The 21,156-nt window shown below is 42.4% G+C and overlaps 1 protein-coding gene across 1 annotated transcript in view; it reads right to left on the bottom strand.

Annotated features, from left to right (window-relative positions):
* The window catches only part of TXLNG (taxilin gamma), a 44,429-nt gene extending 29,549 nt beyond the window's left edge, over positions 1-14,880 (bottom strand). The window contains exon 1 of the mRNA XM_070291375.1: positions 14,314-14,880. Within this exon, the coding sequence (XP_070147476.1) occupies positions 14,314-14,415 (102 nt within the window). The 5' untranslated portion in view covers positions 14,416-14,880. The remainder of the gene's footprint in view (positions 1-14,313) is intronic.
* Between the last annotated feature and the right edge of the window lie 6,276 nt (positions 14,881-21,156).

Below are 21,156 nucleotides of genomic sequence, written 5' to 3'. Positions count from 1 at the left end.
ACCAGCATGAATTTAGGTAAACACTGGGAAAGACCTGGAATTTTTAGCAGTAAGTAACTCTGGGATTTAGGGAGGTAAGACATCACTAATTTGGGGGTAGAGATATCTTTAAATACTTTCAAGTGATTGTATTTAAGACACTGAGAGGTTTTCCTAAAACTTTTTTGTGTCTTAAGATTAAACTAAATTATCTGTAAAAATATCTTCAAGCCTACGTTTCTAATAATTTCCTCTAGGAGTCCCCCACTACGAAGAAGGAAAGCGAAGACAGAGCACACGCCTGCCTGGCCACTAGGCGAGGAAAGAAGCCACAGACACCAGGTTCTTCCCACTCTCAGCATGGCCGAGACACGTCTTCTTCGGTTTTGAAAATACAAACCTCTTTCCTAAGTTTCCTGTATTTTGAGAGGCTTTTTCCAAATACAAATTTTTACAAACAAATCTACTATAAAACTTACATTTTCATATGTATTTTTTTAACTATTTCTTTAAACGGATGGAGTTGGTAGGTTCATGCACTTTTGAAATTAGAAAAGTGGAAGGAGATCTAAATAGACATTTCTCCAAAGACATACAAATAGCTAAAAGGCACACAAAAAGATGCTCAACATGGTTAATTATCAGAGAAATGCAAATCAAAACCACAATGAGGTATCATCACACACCAGTCAGAATGGTCATCATCCAAAAGTCTACGAAAAATAAATGCTGGAGAGGGTATGGAGAAAAGGGAACCCTCTTGCATGGCTGATGGGAATGTAAATTGATACAGCCACTATGGAGATTCCTTTAAAAACTAGGAATAAAACTACCATATGACCCAACAATCCCATTCTTGGGGATATACCTTGAGGAAACCATAACTGAAAGAGACACATGTACCCCAATGTGCACTGCAGCACTATTTACAATAGCTAGGACATGGAAGCAGCCTAGATGTCCATCAACAGATGAATACAGAAGTCGAATATTACTCAGCCATAAAAAGAAATGCATGAGTCCGTTCTAATGAGGTGTGAGAACCTAGGGCCAACTACACAGAATGAAGTAAGTCAGAGAGAAACAAATATCATATATTAATGCATATATAGAGAATCTAGAAAGATGGTACTGATGAACCTATCTGCAGGGCAGGAACAGAGATGCAGACACAGTGGGGGAAGGAGAGGGTGGGACGAAAAGAAAGAAGAGCACTGAAACACACACATGACCACATGCAAAAGAGACAGTGGCGGGAATCTGCTACAGGACCAGGGGGCTCAAACCCGGGGTTCTGGGACAGCCCAGAGCTTTCTCAGAAAACTCAGAAGCCAATTTATTTTTTTAAAGAAGAGGAAAATCAATTTACTAAATATTAATTGGAAACTTCAGACTAGCCAGAAGACAACATTCATAGGGCTTCAAATAAGTCAGAGATTCAATTTTCAAGGATTTCTGAACAATCCGATTACAGTTAAAAAAAAAGCCCAACATATGAAAACATGTTCAACCTGGATTTCCCTGGTGGTCCAGTGGTTAAGACTCTGTGTTTCCACTGTAGGGGGCATGAGTTTGATCCCTGGTCAGGGAACTAAGATCCCACATGCTGTGTGGCAAGGCCAAAAAGAAAAAAAAAAGAAGTTCAACCTCATTCATAATTAAAAGAAATACAAATGAAAATAGAAATCAAAGGAACACTGACCAGATTTAAAAGGATGATTTAAAACAAACAAAACTTCATGTGGGCAAACAAGGTCCTGGGAAGTCTACCTTGGTAGCATACTGGTTTTGCAGAGGTATTCAGCAGTTATTTCTGAATGTCTGAATGCACATTCACTTTCACCAGTGAGTCCACTGAAGTTTATTCCACAGATATTCTCACTCAAGGGCAAAGGCTACTCAACACCACCACCTGTTGCTACGCACAGGAACCAGATGGTCTACTGATACAGAACTGGGTAAATAAATAATGGTCTTCCATACAAGGTAAAAGGAGGCAGTTATTCAAGAGTGTAAGGCAGTGCCATGTCAGTAAGGACCAATCTCCAAGGTGTAATTAAGGGAAAAAAAGCATTTGGTCCTGGATGGACATGTGAGTATAAAAACATATTCATACAGAAGCCAGTAAATGGAGGAAACTTTATTCTATAAAGTTATCTCCCAAACTATGTGCTAGACATTTGAAACGCTCACCATGACCAGTATTATAAGAAGTATTATAAAAAGCAATACTATACTTTTTCACTACTCCATCACACCCCAGGCTCAGAGTCTGAAGACTGTAGGAGTTTGTCTTGAGTCATTTCATATCATCTTCTCCCTTCACCCTGCTTGACAGACCTCTGGGTTTGTCCCCCCAAATCTTTACACTACATTATAGTAAGAAATTGGATTATAGAGGAGGAAAAAAAGGATCTACTAAGCAGGAATTTTTGCAGCCATTCTGATTTATCTCCTTCTTAAAACAATTCTGAAAATTGAAACAATTCATTTAAACTTGGCCTCAATTTGAAAGTACAGCTAGACCATCTACCCAGTCACTTCACCAGTTTAAAAAAAAGGTTCATCATGGATAGTTAACTCTTCCCAAGTAGAATCAGTTTGAGATACCTGGAACACACAAAAGCGGGTTAACAGTGTATATAAGACTAAGTTCTGAGTGGAGGGAGGAAGGAAGGAAAAAAAAACCTAACATTTACTAATTGCTAAGTGCTGAACATTTAAAATACACTATTTAGTTTAGCCTTACAATTCTGAGACAGTGACAGTATTACTTCATTACACAGATAAACGAGGGAGCAAAGTAAGAAGTGAGGAAGAAGATGCCATGATTTGAGACCTACATGTACAGAGCCTGGAATGGAGGTAGTGTTTCTACAGGAAATGTCCTAAAGAATCACATCTAAAGTTAAGAAACATAAAGAACACCCAAATGCCCATCAATGGATGAACTAATAAAATAAAGTATGGTAAAGGCATACCTGATTTTATTCTGCTTTGCAGATATTGCACTTTTTACAAACTGAAGGTTTGTGGCAACTCTGCGTTGTCAGATGGTTAGCATTTTTTTTCACAATAACGTATTTAAAGTATGTACATTTTTTTAAGACATAATGCTACTGCACACTTAACAGACTACAGAGCACAAAGAATCATAGTAAATAACTGTACGCACTGGGAAACCAAAAAATTCGTCTGACTCACCTCATTGTGTTATTTGCTTCATTGCAGTGGTTTGGACTAGAACCTGCACTATCTTCAAGGCGCACTTGCATCTTACATTAGGATATTATTTAACCTTAAAAAGATCATTCTGACACATGCTGCAACACGGATGAACCTTGAATAAGACATTATGCTAAATGAAAAGTCGAACGAAAGAATGTAGTCTGATTTCACTTACATGTAATACCTGGAGTAGTCAAATTCACAAAGCAAGGAAACAGAACGGTGGCTTCCAGGAGGAGAGGAAATGGAGTCAGAGGTTCAGTTTGGGAAGATGAAAAAGTTCTAGAGATGGATGGCGGTACAGCTTGCACAACACTGTTCATGTCTTAATGCCAATGAACTGTACGCCTAAAAATGACCACGTTTATGTTATGTATATTTTACCCCACACACATGAACAAAGAATCATGGTAAATCATGATTTCAAATATTCAAAACCTTAGCAAATAAAACCTAACTTTATACTGGTCATCAAGAATTAATATAAACATATTCCAGTTGCTTGGATTACTGAATTGCTCCAGTAGCAAGACAAAGCAGTTGAGTTAGTGATAACTGGGATGCCACACTCCTCACAACAAGTCTTAGGGAAAGGCCCATGAAAAATAAGCCTATTCTCTTCTGACAGAATAAACAACAAAAAGCAGACGCCACTTCTGATAAAACTGGAGGGCGGTGGTTCTCAAGTATAGTCTGCGGACCCTTCCAGGTAGTCTGCAAGTTAAAAAACTATTTTCATAATACTAAAATGGCATGTCTTTTTTGGTGTTGACATCTGTACTGATGGTACAAAAACAATAATGAGTAACACTGCTGGCTCCTTAGAAAAAATCAAGGCAGCAGCACCAAACTATACTAGGAGTCATGGGTTTTGTCTTACATCTTGATGTACCGGCGGAGGGTGGGGGGGACTACTCTTTTACCTAACAATAATTTCTTTTAAAGACAGCTCACCACTGTTTATTCAGACTTGGGTATTTGGCAGGTATATTTTCTCCAATATATATGAACAGAGTCTGTCACTTAAAGGCAAACAACTGACAGTATTTGTTGCCAAAGATAAAATTTGAGTTTTCAAGCAAAATTCAGAATTTTTGAAAACTATCTGCCACCGGAAGCTTCCAAATACTTAAAGACTTTTCTGATGAATTCTGTGATTTTGATATTGTAAAAAGTGTGATAACATTTCGAATATCAACACAATTCAGTAAACCAGTATTTTCTAAATGACTAATGGATGATACCACAAAATGATGCATGAGAAAAAACATCCAAAGTGCAAAATAGACCCATAGTTTTAAAACAGTACAAAAAGTTACATAAGATTTCAGGACCCACACTGCCAACTAACCTTCAAGAACTACTATTTGCTGAGTTTTGGTGTAGTATCAAGAATTCCCACAATTATCTAAAAAGGCTATTAAAATACTCCTCCCTGTTCCAACTACAAATGTGTGTGAGGCTAGACTGTCTTCACACACTTCAACTAAAATGGCATGTTTCCACAGACAGAATGCAGAAGCAGGTCTGAGAATTTACCTATCTCCTACTAAGCCAATCATTAAAGATATCTGCAAAAATGTAAAACAATGCCATTCTTCTCAATTTTTATTCTGGAAAACAAGCTACTTTTAACTTTTAAAACAACATTATTTATGTTAATGTGTGGTATGCAGTTTCTTCCTCCTACTATTCATGACCTTGTAGAATTCTCCTCCTTCCCCTTGAGTGTGAGCTGGACCTAGTGCCTGGCTTCTAACACTGAGAGAATTTGGCAAAAGGGAGGCTGTCACTTCTTTGATTATGTGACAAAAGACTGCAGCTTCCTCCTCTTCTGTGCTGGTGCTCTATCTTGCTTCATTCGATGAAGTCAACAGCCATGCTGTGAGATGCCTATGGAAAGGCCCGGTGGCAAGCAAGCAAGGGAGGCCTCCAGCCAGCAGCTCATGAGGAACAACCTGCAAAGCACTGGATCCTGCCCACACCACACGAATGTGAGCCTGGAAGTGGATCGTGCCCACTCAAGCCTTCAGAGGACTGCAGCCCATGAGGCCCTGAAGCAGAGGACGCAGTGAAGTCACTTTCAGACTCCCGTGATTGTACATGTTGTGTCAGGTGCTAAGTTTGGGGACAATACGTTATACAGGAGGAATAGATAACTAGTACAAGGCCAGTTGATTTAAGTGAATAATAATTTAAAATTGTTTCAATTTGTAAACACGGGAATTATCATGATATATAACCCACATAAACAAAAGCTTCTTGGGGTTTTCAATAATTTTTGAGTATGCAATAGGGCCCTGAAACCGAAAAGCTTGAGAACTGCCACCCTGGCCGTGGTGGAGCAGGGACAGAGAGATGCGAGGCCAGCTCAGCGAAAGCAGAGCCTGAGACAGCTCCTGAACCAAGCGGATCCATCTCTAGGGAACATGCCCTAGGATTGGGTGGGAGGACCACACCTAACAGTCAGCCCCTTTCCCTTTTGGTTAAGGCACTACAGTCCCTATCACTGTAATCTACACGGGTGAGTGAGGAAGATTTGGTATAAACCATTTGCCCTTCACCTTTCTTTGTTGTTCTGGTTCATTCGGAAGCCTCTCCAACAGTACTTGATATACTTCTTCACTGAATCCTCAAAATTATCGTAAAGGGTGATATCTTAGCTCCTGGACCAGGAATTGAACCTGGGGCCCTGGAAGTGAGGGTGCTGAGTCCTAACCATTGGACCACCAGGGAAATCCCGAGGATTTGTCCCAACTTGTTACTTTAGCCAGCAAAAGGCTCTAGAATGATTGTCACAGCATGTAAAGAACAGGGGCATTAATGAGGTAAATGAGAAGAAAAGAGGGGCAAACCAGTGCTGAAGTTAGGGCAAGGGCACCTGATTTCTCCTACTTGTAAAGAAGCCAAGAAGGAGTCAGTGTTACTATCTAGAGTGGTCGGTGCTAACATCTTAAATTGTGCAGGTCATCTGCCTTTTAATCCAAGAATGATGGCATTTGATTTCACATTTAACTTCTATGGCCATTTCTTTTATTAAAAGGAAGGATGCTGGACTCTATGACTTGCAAAATCACTTCTAGCTCTAAAAGTGTAATTCAGAGATTAACAGCAATCTGAGAGATACCTATGTCAGCCTAAACACCTATCTAGGCAGCAGAAGGATCAGGAAATGAGATTTTAATGCATAAAGCTGCTGAAATGTGCTTGGGCCTAATCTATTTTGCAAAGGGACAGGGGTTGGGCCACACATTTAGCATCTTCAAGCCACAGACTCCTGAGAGGTAGAATGGTCCTCTCCTTTTATGAGTTACCTCAATGCAGCATCCCTGTCCTGACTTCATGACATCATCCTTCACCAGCTCCATGTGGACCAGTCATGATGCACCTTTGAAACATCAAACCTTCTCTTTTTTCCTTTGGCCTTCTCTTTGTCTTATCCCACTTAACCCGACCCCTTCAGCTCTTTGTTAACACTACGTTGTGTAGACTTTGGCAGAGTCTCTCTCTAAACCCTCTCCTTTTCAATTCATCCCAATTAAACTTGGAGGTGCCTTTACAGGGAGTCACACTGCAATACATCTCCTAAATCAAACATCTTAAGGTCAACTTAGGGTGTAACAGGATGAAACAAAAGCTGTAAGACTCACAACTCCCCTGGTTCTTGGATTACTATAGCTTCCCTATACCCTCAAAGACCTAACCCCACCCTTCCTAATTTCTTTTCATTTAGCAAAATCTATTACTCATTTTTACATCATGAGAAATGCTGGGCTGGAAAAAGCACAAGCTGGAATCAAGATTGCCAGGAGAAATATCAATAACCTCAGATATGCAGATGATACCACCCTTATGGAAGAAAGTGAAGAACTAAAGGGCCTCTTGACGAAAGTGAAAGAGGAGTGAAAAAGTTGGCTTAAAGCTCAACATTCAGAAAACTAAGATCATGGCATCTGGTCCTATCACTTCATGGCAAATAGTTGGGGAAACAGCGGAAACAGTGACTGACTTTATTTTGGGGGGCTCCAAAATCACTGCAGATGGTGAATGCAGCCATGAAATTAAAAGACACTTACTCCTTGGAAGGAAAGTTATGACCAACCTAGACAGCATATTCAAAAGCAGAGACATTACTTTGTCAACAAAGGTCCATCTAGTCGAGGCTGTGGTTTTTCCAGTAGTCATATATGGATGTGAGAGTTGGACTGTGAAGAAAGCTGAGTGCTGAAGAATTGATGCTTTTGAACTGTGGTGTTGGAGAAGACTCTTGAGAGTCCCTTGGACTGCGAGGAGATCCAACCAGCCCATCCTAAAGGAGATCAGTCCTGGGTGTTCACTGGAAGGACCGATGCTGAAGCTGAAACTCCAATGCTTTGGCCACCTGATGCGAAGAGCTGACTCATTTGAAAAGACCCTGATGCTGTGAAAGATTGAGGGCAGGAGGAGAAGGGGATGAGAGCGGGTGAGATGTTTGGATGGCATCACCAACTCAATGGACATGAGCCTGGTTAAACTCCGTGAGTTGGTGATGGACAGGGAGGCCTGGCATGCTGCAGTTCATGGGGTCACAAAGAGTCGGACACGACTGAGTGACTGAACTGATTACTCATTTTACCTACTACCAAGTTTTAGTCACATTCAATGAAGAGTACATTTTTATTTATTATCCTCAAGAAATGTGTTTAGAAAGCACAAGACACATGGAATATGGCTAATGGCTTCGGAGCCCAAAAAGCCTGGCCTTTGAATATACCACTTGCTGTGTGGCCACGGGAGGTCAACCTCTGTTTCCTGATCTATAAATTAGAGATATACAGGAACTACCTTCTAGAGCTGTGAGAAGATTAGATACAGTGAATATATATTGCTACCATGCAACAGAACTGTTTATAATAATATCTGAATAAAGGTGCACTTGCAAATTAGGCAATATGCCTATGTTTTTTAAAAAAAATATTTATTTATTTATTTGGCTGCACTGGGTTTTGGCTGTGGCATGCAGTACCTTCCCTGCAGCATGTGGGAGCTCAGCTCCCTTATCAGGGACTGAACCCAAACCCTGGCCCCCTGCACTGGGAGAGTGGAGTTTCAGCCACTGGACCACCAGGGAAGTCCCCATTCTCACTTTTTTTTTTCATTCTCACTTTTAATATGACCCACATGTCAATCTAAAACATCCTTAATGAAACGTGCTTCCAAGCTACTGGCACATCTTCCTCATCAAACCATTCTACTTTGCTCTGAATAGGGAAAGAAGAAAAATGAAAAAGTGGTAGCTTAGCAATATTATTCATGGCAGACTACGGAGTAGGAAGTGGTGGGTAATGAGGGTTGTCCTGGGGACATTTTGGAAATGTAATACAGAATGCAAATCAGTACCCTGAGCAATGAATGTTAATAACATTATGTCAACAGGACAACACTGGTGATTTTATTATGTTTCCTTCAAGTAAGAACATTTAAGAGAATTTCAACTAGGAAATAGACTGAATCATAAAAACATATGAAGGAAAAAAACACTCAAAGTTCAAACTCTTAAAGGGTCACTTGACCTAGTTTATCCTCTTCGAGAAATGCCCTGTTTGGGAAAATTCTAAACATAGCTAATTCTCAACGGTGGTGAATATTATATTAAATCTATATACCACTTTGCACACTTAAATACTGTCACATCTATTATAATAACTAAAAGTTACTGATAATCACATTAGAACCAAACAAAAAGTAACTGGGAAGAAAGCTGCAGGGAGGGAGAGGCACAGGCTTTGGGATATTAGGTTAAAACTCCCTGGGTAAGCAGAATCTGTCCATGCAGTCAAGTACGTTGGTTGTGTTATCAACTATACAATTATATACCAGCTCTATGCCAACGTCACCAACTCTGAGCTCTGTTATTTAATAAGAGTAACGTTTTCTGGTGGTTGTTTTGTTTTGACACCCAGGGCTACCATCTATTCTGCAGAGGTAAGGAGATATTAGAATGCAAAGACATTCTAAGTGCTTAGCGCAATGCACGAAACAGTGAGTTCCTTTCCTTTGAAACACAACTCTGAAAAGTGTAAAATTGAACAGCATATCTATTGAAAAGAAAACTATTACAGTGACTCCTGTGAAGTATTCCACACAAAGGCAAATCACACGCACCCTGTTTTACAGATTCTGGATTTGGCATGTACATCCCTAAACAAAACTTCTCTAGTCAAGACCAATATAAATGACACAAAATAACATACACAACACCTTCCATAACATCATAAATGACTGTGATATACATATTATGATCTATGAAGGTGGTATGTGCTGTGTCTGATCTCCTTTTTTACTGCTTTGCTTGTTTGCTTCTCCATGAAAATAAAATTTACCAAAGCTTGCTGATAGAATTAGGTGACAATGTTGTAAACAGAAGATCACTTTGATTCTTATTACTTAATCTCTGTGCTAGCAGAGTGGAAATTCATCATCAAGTTTGCAAATGGGGAGAAAAACAAGATAATCAAATGGTTTCTTTCTATCCCATACTCTCACCCCACCCTGACCTGATTTTTCCTCATTAAGTCAATCACAGGGAGGTTCTGGGAAGAGGGAAGAATACAAAGGTTGGAAGATAGATTTGGGATTCCCAGGTGTCTCAGTGGGTAAAGAATCCGCCTGCAATGCAGGAGATCCAGGTTCAATCCCTGGGTCGAGAAGATCCCCTGGAGGAGGGCATGGCAACCCACTCCAATATTCCTGCCTGGGAAATCCCACGGACAGAGGAGCCTGGCAAGTTACCGTGCATGGGGGGCAAAGAATCCAACAGGACTGAAGCGACCGAGCATGCTGAGAACACACGCAAGAAAGATTTACAGAATAGCACCCTGAAAGCAACAGAAACTGACCTTTCATATATGCTCCCCTCCAGACCAAGTAAAATTCTAACATGCCTAGCACTGTGCTGAACGTGTCACATCAAAGCTTATGCTTTACAACAGTCCTATGCGTTAGGGATTAGCATCAGCCCCACTTTATAGATGATGCAATTGAGACTTGGAACGATTGCAAAACCTGCTCAAAGCTATAAAGCTACAAAGCTAATATGCAGCAAGAGCCACGAGTCTTGACTTCAAATCCATACTATTTGCCCAGTGTTGTTTGTTATTTAGTCGCGAAGTCGTGTCCAACTCTCTGTGACCCCATGGACTGTAGCCCATCAGGCTCCTCTGTCTATGGGGTTTTCCAGGCAAGAATACTAGAGTGGCTTGCCATTTCCTTCTCCGGAGGATCTTCCCAACCGGGATCTTCCTGACCCAGGGATCTAATTTGTGTCTCCTGCACAGCAGGCACGGAGAAGGCAATGGCACCCCACTCCAGTACTCTTGCCTGGAAAATCCCATGGATGGAGGAGCCTGGTGGGCTACAGTCCATGGGGTCGCTGAGAGTGGGACACGACTCAGTGACTTCACTTTCACTTTTCACTTTCATGCACTGGAGAAGGAAATGGCAACCCACTCCAGTGTTCTTGCCTGGAGAATCCCAGGAACGGCGGAGCCTGGTGAGCTGCCGTCTATGGGATCACACAGAGTCGGACACGACTGAAGCGACTTGGCAGTAGCAGCAGCACAGCAGGCGGATTCTTTACCACTGAGCCACCTGGGAAGCCCATTTGCCCACCACCACCTATTTATTACTGTAGTGTCGATTCATGGGCTTGCAAAGAGTCAGACAAGACTTAGAGACTTAGCGACTAAGCAGCAACATGATGAAAGGATACTGGGTTCCAGACTCAGCTTCACCCCTTGGGCTAATTCCATGACCTTGCTGAGCAATTTGTCATCTATAAATGAAGACTGTGACAGCTGCTCATCCTTCTCCATAGCATCTGAGTGATGCTGACAGAGTTAATGTATGTGCAAATATGCCATCAACACTACAGGTCACCACATAAATGTAAGATTTCACTAATTTGAGCACAGATCCCATATATCTTTATCCTTCCTATCTGACCTAAAAATAAGTTTAAAAGTAGTTAAATAATTTTTAACACTCCAAGCAAAAATCTAGGGGGGAAAAATAAACCTTAAGACGTTCTAGAAATGGCAAAAGAATAGAGACAGCAAAAAGATCAGTGGTGGCCAGTGGTTTGGGGGAAGAGAGGAAGGGATGGAGGTTTTAGGGTAGTAAAACTCTTCAGTATGATATCTGTAATGGTGTATGTATGTCATTATACTTGTGTCAAAACTCTTAGAAGGTACAGCACCAACAGTGAACCCTAATGTAAACTATGGACTTTAGTTAGTAGGAAGGTTATCAATATTGACTCATCAACTGTAACAAATGTACCACAATGCTGCAAGATATAAATAACAGGGCAAAGGGGTTCCCTGTGAACTCCGCAATTTACATTCAATTTTTGGTAAACCTAAAACTGCTAAAAAAAAAAGTCTATTAATTTTTGAAAACTCGATCTTATAAAACAAATTCTAGTAAAAATAGAAACAAACAAAAAACCCCACAAATTCTACATAGGGATTTAAGAAGTACTATGAACGAACCCGGGGTTCTAAAAAATGTCTGGAATACTTAACAAAGTAATATCCCATCTTTTTAGACCAGTGTCGTCCAAGAGAACTTTATGAATGAGCAATGATGGAAATATTCTACATCTACTCTAATACAGTAGCCACCAGGCACACTGGCTATTGAACATACGGAATGTGGTTTGAATACTGAGGAAAGCAATTTTTAATTTTACTTAATTTTAATTAACAGTTAAATAGCAACAGGCACAATAGCAAGTGGCTATCACCTCAACACAGTTTTAGACAATTCAAGAGACTCTTAGAAATGTACTGTAATGTTAAAACAGAAAAGGTACCTCAAGAGACCGTTCAATCAGCCATAGTTATGAAACAATGCAAAATTACCTGAGGTCAAGAATGACAAGATGATTAAGACAAACAGGAAGCAACAAAGTCCATCTCCAATAGTCTCTCACTTTAAGTCCCATAATGTAACCCAAAAGTGACAAAATGTTCACTGTCCTCTTTAATTCCTTCAATATTTTCAAAACAACCCAATCAGTTAAAACACCATTTCTGCTTCCTGAAAAAATAGGGCAGAGGTCAAATTAGAATTAGGAATATGTTTTCAAGCTACTGGCCCAGAGGAAATAAAAAATGAAGGGTCCTAAGGAAATAACTTAAAAGTAACTTCTACAAACACAAGATATTCATCTTTCTCTTTTTTTTAATGAAAATTCAAAAACTAATGTTTAACCATGCATTTCAATTCCATGTCACAGTCAATTGGAAATCAAAAGGAAAAAAGATGCCCAGAATAGCCTGAGCAAAGAAGAAAGGTGCCTGATGTAAGTCAACAAAAATGAGACAATACAGACACACAGGTCTCTTCTCATCCAGCTGTTAAACAGAGGGGTCATTACTCAAAGGGTCATTACTTCTTGGTTCTTTAAAATGCTAGCTGGTTAAATCTCAGTTCCTAATTCAGACTTTTTATCCTTTTGCTAAGGGCATAAAAAGGAACTCATGTCCTCAATTACAATGGCTTTTCATTGAAGTCCTCCTCTGGGGGACCTACAAAATCAAACACTGAGATTGGCTCCCCACCCTCAGAGAATAAGTGAGGTGTCCAAAGTGACAGTGTTGAATCCCTAGAGGTACTTCAGTCCACAGCTTCTTTTTCAGTCCTTCAAGCACTGGATCTTTCTTTTTGAGTACAAAGAGAGAGAGAGAAAGGTAATTGAGAAGTAGTGACACTCTCATGCAGAGACGTGAAAACACCTAACCTTAGAAACAGGCCCCCCAAAACTAATTCTTGACATTCTGCACAGAGGGAAAACCAACCTTTGTTCTTAAGTTCACGAGTCGCATTAGAAAAATATTATTTCGCAATTTCCTAAAGGAGTGATCTTTATGAGTATTCAAATGCATAATTAAGTAACATTAAACAGCCCCGAGTGATCAAGCAAGACGTCCAACAAGTTGAACGTTTCAATCTGTTCACCGGCAAAGAACAAGATGAGATTCCACCTTTCCAGTCCGTTTCCCTGCACTTTCTCTTCCTGGGCCCTGAAAACCCTGTACCCGGTTCGTTGTGCAATCTTTTTCGAACTCCACCCACTGACTCCAGAACAAGTAGAATTCTCCCATTCTGAAGGTCTTGATTTTCCTGTATCCAGGGAGACACTGAAAACTCCTTGACGTGAGTCAAGTAAGGCAAGGGAACGGTCCAGCGCAACTCCCAGATTGAGAGAGACCAAAGGGCAATATAGGGGAAGCGCTCCACTGTCCGCTCACCGGGTTGGGTTGGGGGGTAAATAAAGTAAGAAAAGGGGGAGAAATATAGGGGGAAGGAGGGCTGCATTGGGAAGACCGGCTATCCGCGATGTTCCTCCCAAGTCTGCGGGACCCAGGTCCTCCAGCATCTTCTCCCCACCGCCCGCCCCACGTGCAGCCAACCCCTTGGCACCGGGACACTGGCCCCAGGGCCTGGGTCCCGGGGGCCGAGCGGCCGCGCTCGCCAGCCGGCGCAGTGGCGCGGGAGAAGGGGGGCGCAGCGCAGTCCCGGATCCCGCGCCGTTATCTTACTGCGCAACAGCCTTGCCCGCGCCGCTGGGACGCACCGCGCAGCGCGCACCGCGCAGCGCGCCCCGCGCACCTGCCGGGCGCGACGAGGGCGAGTCCGTGACCCCCGGCAGCCCCTCGACGGTGGTGCCCAGCTCTAGGAGCACGGGAAGCACGCGGAGGGCGGGGGTTGGGAGAGGGAACACCTGGTGTCCGGGGCCCCGCGACGCCGGCCGCACGTGGCTGTCACACCTGGCGCGCCCCCGCCAAGCACCCCTTCCCCCTCTCACCAGGGTGCGCCCCCTGCCCTCTCTCCCGCCTCCGCCGCGCGCCTCCAGTCCCCAACCATCAGCCCTCCCACCCCACCCATCCTGGTTTCACTCTGCCCACCTGCTCCCACTGTCGTCACCCCCGGGACCGAAGAGGGCCGGATGTTCGCCCCATGGCTAAAAGGTAACCGGAGAGAGTGAAGAGGTGGACCCCGAAACAGCTAGCCCCAGCATTTCCCCGCCCCGGCAACAAGGTGGGCAGCCCCCACACTGACCTTCTGCCGCGGGCTGCGTCGCCGTCCGCCCCGTCCGGCCTCAACTGCCTCCTCGGCGCCGCCGCCTCTTCCCCGCGCAGCCTCCTCTACCCGCGTCGCCATGAGGTGACGGCAGCAGCCAAACAAGCGGCCCGACAAGGGGCACGGAACCTCTCAGGGCCTCGCGCCCCGCCCCTGAACCCCTCCGCCAATCGCCGCATGCAGGGCTCCCACGTGACCGGAGGAGGTTGGCCCCCGAGGGGACAGGACGGGTTGGGGGTAGGGAGCTCTGAAGCAGGGGCTGGGCTTCTGCAGGGCCGAAGGGCGAACCGAGGCCGCGCGAGTCTGCGTGAAGGGAGAAAGGGACTCTGGAGCGGACCACAAGTCCCAGCAGGCAGCGCGGCCACGGCTCGCAGACCCGGATCAGAATTGAAGCGTAATGCGGCGTTCCGAAATGCGGGAGAGTAGCCACTGTGCCCCTGGAGAAGGAAATGGCACCCCACTCCAGTACTCTTGCCTGGAAAATTCCATGGACTGAGGAGCCTGGTAGGCTACAGTCCATGGGATCGCAAAGAGTCGGACACGACTGAGCGACTTCAGTTTCAGTTTCAGCCACTGTGTTGTGTGTGCAGCCTCCTGGGATTGGTAGTTTCCTAGGAGCGATGTACCAGTACCTTTATTATCCTACGGGAAAAGTTCAGAAATATTTCAGTGTTTGGGAAGGAGCGGGATCGGGGACACATTGTTGTGCTTTTGTTTTGGTTGCTGTTTTTCGGAACTGAGGCCGAATGATTGGAGGATGAGAGAAAATATTTCGTGACTTTCAAGGCAGGAGACTTGTAATGGCTTTCAGAATTTGCGGTTTCTGGCTCGGACACCTGTCTTGAGTCCTGCCCCTCCACCAGAGCTTTCAGCACCGCCTACAGATCCCGAGCTCCTGCGCGATGGGGGCTGCGTCATATTCGCCTTGGCTGAACCGCCCTGGCTTCTAGCACAGTTCTCCATCCACCCTTAGTTGGCGCTTAATACACATTGAACGTACTCCGCTTTTTCCACCAGTCGTTTCGTTACTGAATTTTTTTAGCAAACTCGGTTTGCTGAGTCCATTTTTTTTCTTGATGAAATTGGGGCGGGGATGGAGTTTTTCTCAGGAGTACTCCCTATTTATATCTGATGGAACCAGATGTCCAATGACCAAGCTTCTTGACAGTCACAGACTGTCATGAAATCCTGACATGTTGCCTTAAATAATTCATTATGAAAATTTGTGTAAATCGTATGCTATTTTTTATGAGAGAATACAAAGCAGTGGTTGCAGGCCCCAAAGATTTAATAACTTATATGAGAATAAATTTCAATATTGGGGGAATTCCTTCTATTAATTTTAATTATTTCTGTAAATTTTGGGGAAAGTACCATTATTTTACTTCACAGGCAGAACACCTCAGTCCAGCTTTGACATTTCAAACCTACAACAACGATAATTAACCTAGACTCTATATAAAAATGCCTAGAGTATATAAAGCTGATGACTTCGGCCACTATTCCTCACCTTCTGAAAAGCAAAAGTCCCAGCCAGATGCAGAATAAATCTATCGGTAATGCTGCTTCTAACTTACCTGGGGAATTCAGTGTTAAAACAGACTGCAGTTAATTTATGGTACAGGAGAACACCATGCAGCTACTAAAAATAATAAACATTTTTTTATTTTTATAAGCATTTTTTAAATTGACCTAGAAAATCTACATAGCACAGTAAGCTTTTTAAAAAATCCATTTTTTATAGAATTGCCTGTAGGTTTATAAAGAGATGTTTAGAAGGACATTAATCAAAATGTTAATAATGTTTTTCCCTGGGAGGTGAAACTTGGGAGTATTTTTACTTCATGATTTTCTGTATTGTTTGAAAATACAATATTGAAAAAGCTAGCTTAAAACTCAACATTCAAAAAACTAAGATCATGGCATCTGGTCCCATCCCTTCATGGCAAATAGATAGGGAAACAATGAAAACAGTGGCAGACTTTATTTTCTTGGACTCCAAAATCACTGCAGATGGTAAGTGCAGCCATGAAATTTAAAGACGCTTGCTCCTTGGAAGAAAAACTATGACAAACCTAGACAGCATATTAAAAAGCAGAGACATTACTTTGCCAACTAAGGTCCGTCTAGTCAAAGCTATGGTTTTTCCAGTGGTCCTGTATGGATGTGAGAGTTGGTCTATAAAGAAAGCTGAGCGCCAAAGAATTGATGCTTTTGAACTGTGGTGTTGGAGAAGACTCTTGAGAGTCCTTTGGACAGCAAGGAGATCCAACCAGTCCATCCTAAAGGAAATCAGTCCTGAATATTCATTGGAAGGACTGATGCTGAAGCTGAAACTCCAATACTTTGGCCACCTGATGTGGAGAACTGACTCATTGGAAAAGACCCTGATGCTGGGAAAGATTGAAGGCAGGAGGAGAAGGGAACAGCAGAGGATAAGATGGTTAGATGGCATCACCAACTGGATGGACATGAGTTTGAGCAAGCTCCGGGAGTTGGTGATGGCAGGGAAACCTGGTGTTCTGCAGTCCATGGGGTCGCAAAGAATCAGACATGACTGAGTGACTGAACTGAACTGATATATGGAACAAAAAAATCAATAGTTATCTTTATTAAGAAAACAAAAGGACTATGCAAGTGACCTCAAGTCCTAAGAGGAATGAAAAATAGTTCATTGTATTTGTTTTAGTTGGTGGTGGTGGTTAGTTGCTAAGTCGAGTTTGACTTTTGCGATTCCATGGACTGGAGCCTGCCAGGCTCCTCTGTCCATGGGATTCTCCAGGCAAGAATACTAGAGTGGGTTGCCATTTTCTTCTCCAGAGGATCTTCCCAACCCAGAAATTGAACCCAGGTCTCCTGATTTTCAGGCAGAGTCTTTACCCACTGAACTACGAGGGAAGCCCTTTGTTTTAGTTATATATATTCTTATTTCAAAGGGATTTGGAAGGCTTGTAAACGTACACACGATATGCCATGATGTACATATGTGTGTGGAGATACAGATATATGTCATATCATTCATTTATATACAAATAGAGAGGGAGAGAAAGAAATGAGAAGAAAGTGAAAATGATAAAAGGATTGGGAAAAATAAGATGAAGTCATGGGTGAGTTGATTACATGAAATACATGCCTTGTTCACAAGCTAGAGGTAAGCCAAATTTTTATTTTGAGCTTCTTGACAGCTGAGAAAAGAGGGAAACACAATTTACAGAGGGAAACACAACATAAAAAAAATAAAAGCAAACTGAGTGCTCAAGAGAAACATAGCTATTATGGCTCCAGTGAGAAATATGAATTTCAGAGGTCTGCTTCTTATAACGTCCTTAATGGAGGTGATAGCATTTTAAAAATCTGTCCACAAGTTCCTTAATGCCCCTCTCTTCAAAAGGTGAAGTCTACCAAAAGAAAAAAGAAAAAGGTGGAGTCTGATTCCTCTATTCTTGCAAGAGGGCCATGCTTAGTGATCCATTTCTAAGGAAAACAACTTAGCAGAAGGGAGAGAGAAAGAATAGCTTCTGCCTGGCTCTCTGGGTCTCAGATGACTCTCTTCTTCCTTGGGGTAGACTAACCTGATTTTTTATAGACCCCTTCTTTGTTTACAATTTTATCTTAAATGCTTTCAAAGAGATTACTGTCAAGCCTGAACTCAAGCTCTGTAAAGCTGCTGAAATCATTGTTGAGGTTATGTTTTCAGTCTTCAAGAGCTATCATTTCAGTAAAAAAAACAACAACAACAAAAAAGAGCTATCATTTCTTTCTTTCCAAGTCTTTAAAAGGCATCCCACTTTCTGTCTGCATTAATTATTCTTATGTTTTTGCTCAAGGACTTATTTTTTTAGTTAAGTGTTCCTGCCAGAAAGGTGAAGGCAAGAGAAAAACAGCTCCTCACTAGTAGGGGGTATTCTCCTCTCCTCCTCCCTAAAGGCTATGTATTTACCTGAATATGGGCTCACTTATTTAGATGCTCCCCTTGTCTCAGACAATAAAGAATGTGCCTGCAATGCAGGAGACCTGGGTTCGATCCCTGGGTGGGGAAGATCCCCTGGAGAAGGGAATGGCTACCCACACCAGTGGGGCTTCCCCAGTGGCTCAGCAGTAAAGAATCTGCCTGCAATGCAGGAGACAGAGGTTCAGTCCCTGAGTCAGGAAGATCTCCTGGAGGAGGGCATGGCAACCCACTCCAGTATTCTAGCATGGAGAATTCCATGGACAAAGAGGATCCTGGCGGGTCCCACTCTCCAGTATAAGGGGCTTGGGTTTTTTTGTTTTGTTTTTGGCTTGCAGGATCTCTGTTCTCCTGCCAGGGGTTGAACCTGGGCCCCAGCAATGAAAGCCTAGAATCATAACTAACCACTAGACCACCAGGGAACTTCCTTGAGTTGTTTCTTTTTAGGGCTTGTTGAATGGACTGCCCCCAGCCAAGTGGTAAATGAAATGAAGGCAGGGGCTGTGCTCATGAAACGCCTGTATTCTCAGCACCCAGGAGAATGCCAGGCTCAGAGAAAGCCCTCAATACATACTTTTTGAGAAAGAGCCTCTGAATGGTGAAAATGTACTGACCACTTGGTTTTCTGAATCTGTGCAGATGCGGGCCAAACCTCCGATTGCCCATGTGATATCCTTTCTTGCGACCTCTCAGAGAGTTTCCCGTACTAACAAGACCTCAGGCAGCCACAGGACCAAGATCATCCCAGGGTAAACTTGGTGGCAACAGAAAGTTTTCATTCATCAGTTAAACATTTACCGAGCACCTACTACATTCTACTACATTGTGTAAATGCTCAGTCACTAAGTCTTGTCCGACTTTTTGCAACCCCATGCACTGTAGCCCGCCAGGTTCTTCTGTCCATGGGATTTCCTGGGCAAGAATACTGGAGTGGGTTGCCATTTCCTTCTCCAGGGGATCTTCCCAGCTCAGGGATGGAACTTGCATCTCCTGTGTCTCCTGCATTGGCAGGTGGATTCTTTACCACTGAGTCATCTGGGAAGCCCACCTACTACATTCTGAGCCCTTAATTAGACACCAGGCATATCACAATTTAGAATAAGGGCTCTCAGGCCAACAGTGGAGAGTGATAACAAACAGTAAAATAATTCATCTGGAATAATCTATATGGAATAGAATCTTAAAAAAAGTGGATATATGTATATATAAACTGACTCAATGTACAGCACAAACTGATACAACATTGTAACTCAACTGTATTCCAATAAAGAAAATTGAAAAGAAAAACTAACATCACTCAGAAGATAGAGGTATTGCAAAGTAAGATCTTGAGCATTATTTTCTACTAGTGCAGGGGAAGTTTAAGAAAGGTTTAAAGTAACATCTGAGCCATATCTTAAAGGATCAACAGGTGTTAAAGTAACCATGCTAGTTTGACTTGTCTACCTCAGGGTATTTTCAGAGAAAGGAAAGCTCCTACCAACCTTTAAAATAGCCAAGGGTATTATTTCGACGAAAGAGTTGAATTTCATGTTTCTTGCACACTATTGGGGTTGCAGGTAGTGCAAAGGAGTATTTGCCTTTCTGTAGAACAAAGAGGTGATTGTCTGATTCGATTACCCAATGCTGTCCTTGGGTGCTCACCCTGATTTTAGTCTTTATAGAAATTTGGCCAATTTCAGCATTTGCTATACACTTCCATGTTTCTGGCAGACACTGTAAGATTTTAGAAATGATTATTATAGCCAGCTTGCTCAGGCATACTGATGGCTGGCTGTGGAGGGTACAGTTAGATTGGCACATGCTGGGGTGCCAGCTCCAGAAGGAACAGGATACTTCAAATAAAAACTCTTGTCCTGTCTGGAATATTGGGAGAGAGTACATGCATTTGAAAAATTCAAATACATGTATTGCATATATAGGCTTCATGAATTTTGTTCTGATTTATTTCCACAACTCTTAGCCAGAATTACAGACTTTCAAGAAATGAAAACTATGTATAAAGACAATGGCAAAGACAAATGCAAAATACTTGTGAGGTTAGGCGCTATTGAAGGCCTTGATATAAAATGTCCTGGAGAAAATATTTATGACTTGAAATACTATCCTTCTTCATCAGTGTTTTCTAAAGTTGGTCCAAAACCACAGTTTCAAAGTCTCCTAGGATGATAAAATGCAGATTCCAGGCCTCCTTCTAAGATCTAATTTGGAGAAGATTGGCATATTTAGGGATATTTGTCTTCCCATCCATGAATGTATCAGTATAGTATATCTTTCTTTTATTTTGGTGCTCTTCAATATTTCCTTCTATGGCATATACCAGAGAAGGCGATGGCATCCCACTCCAGTACTCTTGCCTGGAAAATCCCATGGATGGAGGAGCCTGGTGGGCTGCAGTCCATGGGGTCACGAAGAGTCGGACACGACTGAGTGACTTCCCTTTCACTTTTCACTTTCACACATTGGAGAAGGAAATGGCAACCCACTCCAGTGTTCTTGCCTGGAGAATCCCAAGGACAGGGAAGCCTGGTGGGCTGCCATTTATGGGATGGCACAGAGTTGGACACGACTGAAGCGATTTAGCAGCAGCAGCAGCAGCAGGGCATATACATCTTTTGTCAGGTTTATCACTAGCTACCTTATATTTTTTCCATGCTAAAGTCACTTCCGTCATGTCCAACTCTTTGTGGCCCTATGAACTGTAGCCCATCAGGCTCCTCTATTAAAATAAAAATATTAGAATGAAAGATTTCATTAAGCTAAGATTTCATAAGCTATAAAGCAAATACAATGAATAACTAACTGTAGTTGATGCATCAACCATGTCTTGTCAAAAGGCAGAAATAAAAAAAAAGTGATTCAGTTATCACGTT

The sequence above is a fragment of the Ovis canadensis genome, chromosome X, assembly GCF_042477335.2.
Source record: "Ovis canadensis isolate MfBH-ARS-UI-01 breed Bighorn chromosome X, ARS-UI_OviCan_v2, whole genome shotgun sequence".
NCBI lineage: Eukaryota > Metazoa > Chordata > Mammalia > Artiodactyla > Bovidae > Ovis > Ovis canadensis.
This window is presented reverse-complemented; position numbering and strand designations above follow the sequence as displayed.